The sequence below is a fragment of the Vigna umbellata genome, chromosome 5, assembly GCF_029865625.1.
Source record: "Vigna umbellata cultivar VRB3 chromosome 5, Vumbellata_1.0, whole genome shotgun sequence".
NCBI classification, from domain to species: domain Eukaryota; kingdom Viridiplantae; phylum Streptophyta; class Magnoliopsida; order Fabales; family Fabaceae; genus Vigna; species Vigna umbellata.
In genome coordinates, this window is record NC_142169.1 from 11,186,365 (window position 1) to 11,192,652 (window position 6,288).

General features: G+C 36.5%; 1 protein-coding gene across 1 annotated transcript; it reads left to right on the forward strand.

The window, feature by feature from the left end:
* Positions 1-367: 367 nt before the first annotated feature.
* Positions 368-4,652, forward strand: SEOR1 (sieve element occlusion amino-terminus protein). Its single transcript, XM_047313242.2, has 7 exons — positions 368-756; positions 930-1,019; positions 1,586-2,031; positions 2,224-2,330; positions 2,557-2,699; positions 2,800-3,291; positions 3,767-4,652. The coding sequence occupies exons 1-7, from the start codon at positions 544-546 to the stop codon at positions 4,439-4,441; spliced, it is 2,166 nt and encodes a 721-aa protein (XP_047169198.2). The 5' UTR covers positions 368-543; the 3' UTR covers positions 4,442-4,652.
* Positions 4,653-6,288: the final 1,636 nt, after the last annotated feature.

Consider the following 6,288-nt stretch of genomic DNA (forward strand, 5'->3'; position numbering starts at 1 on the left):
TCTAAATCTAGTTCATCTACTTACCCCGATTACTTGCAGCATGGTCTTGGGGATCTACTTATCATTGAATATTTCGTCTACATCATTATTCCATGTATACTTTACACATTTCAAATATACTTACACCTTAAAATAGTACATACTATTGTAGGACTATTCCCTAATGTACATTACACTAATTTCAGAGACCGTGTTGAAGTTTCTTTCATTGCCTAAAACACTAAAAGAGTTTCGATGCGACAGTTATGTTGTCTTGTCACACTGCAGAGGTTATCACATATACTAAAGTGAAGACATAGAGACAGCGGACAAGAGACAAAAGAAGCTTAAGCCTTTAAAGCTTCCTTCCTCTCTCTTAGAGTCCCAAAAACTAAATTACGAGGAAAGAAAGGAAGTTGATTCAGGCGGGGTTATTCCTTTCGATGCGTTATTATATGTAGGCCTATCACATTGCACTTGAAACGCAACTAACATAAGCCTTATCACCTCTTTCTTGCCTCAAAGCTAGAGTTCTTCATCTGGATTTTGTTTTCTGTAGCCACAATGAATAGCATTGGCAAGTTGGGTGCTATGCAACAACTTATAAAAGGTGGAAGAATGATGCCTGCAGCTGCAATATCTGATGACAGCGTTTTGGTGAAGAAAATAGTGGCAGAGCATAACCCTGAGGGGATTGAATATGATGTCAGGCCCCTTCTCCAAATAGTTGAGGATGTTCTAATACGTTCCACCTTGAGTTCTGAAGGTGCTACAACGGTATGATGCTGATAAAAAATAAATAATCATTTCATTCTCTCGTTGTTTAGGGACTAAAATGTATTTTACAAATTTGAGGGTTATCATATATTTAATGCTTGGTTTTAATTAATATGATGTTTTGTTTGAGTTTTTTTTTTTCCTATTTTCTGATTAACCTGTACATCTTTCAGGGTGCCCTTGGTCATGTGGAAGACAGAAGCTACCATCCTGGCCAAACAATAGAGGCTCTATCTGCTAAGATTGATAGGATTTCCTGTGAGGTGATAGAAAAATATCCTAAACATTAATAATGTTAACATGGCTATCACAAGAGTTTGAGCTACTACCTGATATATTCTGTTCATAATTTCTAAAACGGATATATTATATTTAGGAAAATGTTTTTAACAATTAAAAAATATTTAATTGCAGTATACTCTCGAAACCTTATTTTCCTCATGTTTGGGTCATGGCTGTCATAGCTGGAACATGTCTGCATGCATAATTTCCATCAAGGTTTAATTATGTTTCAGCCTCTGAAATTTGGGGTAAACCCGTTTTCAGTCCCTCAGATTAAAATAGGTTCATTCTAATCTTCCAAATTTAGTAAAATATGGTTTTAGTGTCTAAAAATTAAATTTGAAGGACAAAAGAACAGTTTTACAATTTACTCCCTCAAATTTAATGTTCAGGATTAAAATCTTAACTTTTCAATTTTGAGGGAGCAAAATAAGTGAATTTGGGGGAACCAAAACAAAAATCACCCTATATTTTGAGAGACTGACATAAGGGAGTCTTTGCATCAATGGAACAAATTAACAATATCAAAACCAACATGAAATTTCAGATTTCCTGCAAGACTCTCGGTGGTGATGCACACTCCACAACAGTTGGAATATTTGACATGCTTACAATCTTCAAGTGGGATGTGAAAATAGTGCTGACCTTAGCTGCTTTTGCTCTAACGTATGGTGAATTTTGGCTGCTGGCCCAAATTCATGATAAGAACCAGCTAGCCAAATCAATGGCAATTCTGAAGCAACTACCTAGTATCATGGAGCATGCAAGCTCTCTAAAACCACGGTTTGATACTCTTAATGATCTAGTTAGAATCATAGTTGAGGTGACCAAGTGTGTCATAGACTTCCATGATCTGCCATCTCAATATATTACGCAAGACATAACAGCCTACACCACTGCCTACAACTATATCCCAGTTGCTTCGTACTGGACCATCAGAAGTATTGTGGCTTGCGCAGCTCAAATTACCAGCCTCACTACCCTTGGCTATGAGTATGTTTTCCAATCATTGTCATGTTTTTCATGCTTCTTAGAACATGCTCAGCATTTTGAATTCTCTTTATAAATGAATGGTCATATGTATGAAGAGGTTCCATCTCCAACACCGTGTTTTAGATACATACCTATGACAGGATTTTGTTTAATATCACAGACACAAATAATATACCAAAAACACTGTTTCAGGATATTCACATCCACTGATGCTTGGGAGCTATCTACTTTGATTTTCAAGCTCAAAAACATAATTCACCATCTCAGGCAGCTGCTAAATAGTTGCCACGAACATATTGGTAGGCCACTTTTGGCATATTTTGTACTTTCGTTTTTAATTACAGAAGGGTTACATTGCTTTTACTTTATTTCCTACTTTCAAAATTTCGTATAGGAAATAGTGACAACAGAAAACAATATAAGTTGGTTTTACTGTTTTGTAAGTAAACTTTTTTAGATAGGAAACAGTTAAAACAGTGTAACTCGTTAGCTAGCCAACTAATTTAATATCATCATTCAATGTAGGGAAAAAGATGGATACTGAAGCTTACCAAATGCTGCGAGATTTGTTTTCAAAACCCCACACTGACAACATGAAGGTTCTCAAAGCTCTCATTTATGCACAGGATGATATTCTACCTCTATATGACGGTGTTACCAAGAAAAGGGTTTGATTTTCTAACACAGTACCTACCTACAATATGCATCAGTATTATGAGAAGCTGTGTTGGTGATGCTAATCTTTGAATAATGAATGGAAACAAACAGGTTAGCCTTGAGCCATTGAGAAGGAAGAATGTGCTGCTTCTATTTTCAGGCATGGAGATCTCCACCGATGAGCTTCTGATTCTTGAACAGATCTACAACGAATCGAAGGCTCATGCACCGAGAATGGAGAGTAGATATGAATTGGTTTGGATCCCAATTGTGGATCCAAACTCGGAATGGACAGAACCAAAGAAAAAACAGTTTGAGAGTCTGCAAGAAAACATGTCATGGTACTCAGTGTATCATCCATCTTTGATAGGCAAGCCAGTCATCTGGTTCATCCAGAGCGAATGGAAGTACAAGAATAAGCCAATTCTTGTGGTTTTGGATCCACAAGGGAGAGTTTCTTGCCCCAATGCTATTCACATGATGTGGATTTGGGGAAGTGCTGCCTACCCTTTCACAAGTTCTAGAGAAGAAGCTCTATGGAAGGAAGAGACCTGGAGACTTGAATTGCTAGTAGATGGCATTGATCAAGAAATTTTGAACTGGGTAAGCATATATTCTGACAATCAATACACTTTTTTTCTCCTTTTTACCACTCATGAGGTCGAGTTGTTGTTTTTCTACTAGCATATGTGTGTTTGTGTGTGTAAATATATATATATATATATATATAATTCAGCCTTTCCTTAGGAATGTCATGAAAGGCTTAATACCACAGTTCCAATCCAAAAGCATAATGCTGCTATCTCAATGATTAAAATAGTACAGGACTAAATGAGCCAATCAAATTTTAACAGGAAAAATGTCAAGTATGGCCACTAATTCAGGTGGAGAAATGAAATGTTACTATGTGTAGTTATGACAGCACACTGCGGTCAATGCACTTACTATGTTTTCTGAAACACTGTATATTAACTAAATTTATCCATGTTAACTACATGAAATGGGTCTCGCTCTATTTAATGTAGAATGTGTTACTAATGTTAAGAAAAATAACAAATGCCAATTTCTGATTGCGCAGATTAAGGATGGAAAATACATTTTCTTGTTTGGGGGGGATGATCCTGAATGGGTAAGAAGATTTGTGAAGGAAGCCCGCAGGGTTGCAATGGCTACACAAATACCCTTAGAGATGGTATATGTTGGGAAAAGCAACAAAAGGGAGCAAGTGCAGAAAATCATCGACACAATAATTCGTGATAAACTGAACACTCAATATTGGTCAGAGCAGAGCATGATATGGTTCTTCTGGACTCGTCTTCAGAGTATGCTGTTCTCCAAGCTTCAACTGAAGCAGACCGATGACGACGACCATGTGATGCAGGAAATCAAGAAGCTTCTGAGCTATGACAAACAGGGGGGATGGATTGTTCTTGCAAGAGGGTCTCACATTGTGGTAAATGGGCATGCCACAACCGGGCTCCAAACCCTGGTGGAGTTTGATTCCGTGTGGAAAGATCATGCTGACAGGGAAGGGTTTGAACCAGCTTTTAAGAATCACTATGACAAAGTTCATTCCGTTGTTAGTCCTTGCTGCAGATTTGAATTCTCTCATGCAATGGGGAGAATCCCAGAGAGGCTCACGTGCCCTGAGTGTCGCCGCAACATGCACGTGCTCACCACCTTCCAGTGCTGCCATGATGAAAAAATTGACGAGGACTTTTTTGTCAGCACCGTAACTCCTCCCACCAATTGATCAATCATTCTTCACTCACTATTGCTGCTTGTGTTTCTCTCAAATTTCAACCACAGCCTTGTGTCTTTACTACTACATGTGTTTGTTCTTTTTATCACATATTAATGTAATAAAGTGTACGGTGAGGTTTGGTCTCCCCACTGTGTGATGAGAAATTATTATGACTTTTGTCCCAAGTTTGGATGATCAATAAAGATACAATTTCATTTACTTCTCGTAATACAATCTTCATCATGTTTTCGTTTTTAGAAAATGCCGTAAACAACAATGATTAGGATAAAAAGTATTTTTAATATTTTTATAGAAATTGAGAAAAAATATTTTCAAAATTTTCTTACTTATTTAAGCATAGTTTTATTTTACTTTTTTAAAGATTTTGAAATTAAGTACACTTTGTCTAAATTCACTCTAGGTAGTTATAATCTTGAAGCTTTACTTGGATCACAAAGAAGTGTACTAAACAAATCAGGAATTGGCTATACCGATAAAGACAGTAAATTGAAGACTAGAAAGTTCATTAACATTAGTAAACCCTCATCTATAGTATGTTTTTACTGCAATCATATTGGTCATCTATCAAAGGGTTGTTACTATAAAAACTTTAGTGTGTCTAAAGGTTAATTTAAATAGATTTCTAAAGAATCACCACTGTAACGCCCCAAATTTTAGGGTGTCACAGGTTATTACAAAAACTGGTAATTTTCAAAACTTTCTTATTGTGAGAAAACATATTTTCAAAAACATCGGCATTTAAATTTACATTGCATAATAGTTTGAAAATACTAGTTCAATTGCATTATTTAAATAAATATGAAATTAGGAAGAAAATAAAATAACTCCAATTACATTGTCTTAAAAACTCAATTACAATAGCTTTAAATAAAACCTCAAGTTTGTCCCTCATCATCTCAAGGATCTATCATGCTTTATCTTCATTTGTAGCATCATCTGCTCCCTATAACATCACATATTATACATCACATTCACATACACAAACACAAACATGTATGGGTAACTTACCGATAAAACAATCATAATAATAAGATACATACATACTAATTATATCAACAATAATCAAACACCTCCTACATAAAAGTAATAATAAAAGGATTCCTAAACCTCTAACCCAACAATCAATCACGATAAATTACTAAATCCTCGAAGCCCGATCCTTGATCCTCGATCATCACATATCTAGACTGCACTTTATTCGTTCACCAGCTCATATGTTGTTTACACCACATAATCCCATTACTATCAATATAGCATTTCTTGGAGCATCATTGTCATAGATACACCACACTCATGACTATCCCAGTCAAAAACAACATTGCGATCATCACTGTACCATAATATCATAGTGGAAAGAGTCCATCTCACTTTTGTACCCTACCTCACCGATTGTAGCCGCTCCTACAACCCACTTGTAGCCTCCCTTATAGGACATTTGTAGCCTTCCCTACATATCATCTCCTTCCAATGCACACAAGACAAAAGGAAGCACTTATCCGCAAATAGAACCAAGATTTACGAGATACACCAAGTAGACTTATCCTCCACTCTTATGACATCAATCACATACTCAAGTACATCCCAACACTCACTCATGCTCCACTCTCAACCACAAGTCAAGCTGACCCTAAGCATAACCATTAACCTCAACCTCTGATTATCATCATGTTCCATAGCTCCTTAGGCTTGGCACGACCATTCTTCATCAAATACGCCATTTTTCACCAAAATGCACTGTGATCATCGATCATCGCTTAAGATAATCGATTCGTTACTACCCAAATCACCCATGAGTAAAATCAAAGCAACACACCCAAAGAACCACACCTATAGTG

Bases quoted from the DNA above. Each gene is read 5' to 3' on its own strand.
- SEOR1 (XM_047313242.2), top strand. From the start codon at position 544: ATGAATAGCATTGGCAAGTTGGGTGCTATGCAACAACTTATAAAAGGT. The intron at 757-929 runs GTATGATGCTGA...TACATCTTTCAG, and splicing joins GTTCTGAAGGTGCTACAACG to GGTGCCCTTGGTCATGTGGA. The intron at 1,020-1,585 runs GTGATAGAAAAA...ATGAAATTTCAG, and splicing joins TTGATAGGATTTCCTGTGAG to ATTTCCTGCAAGACTCTCGG.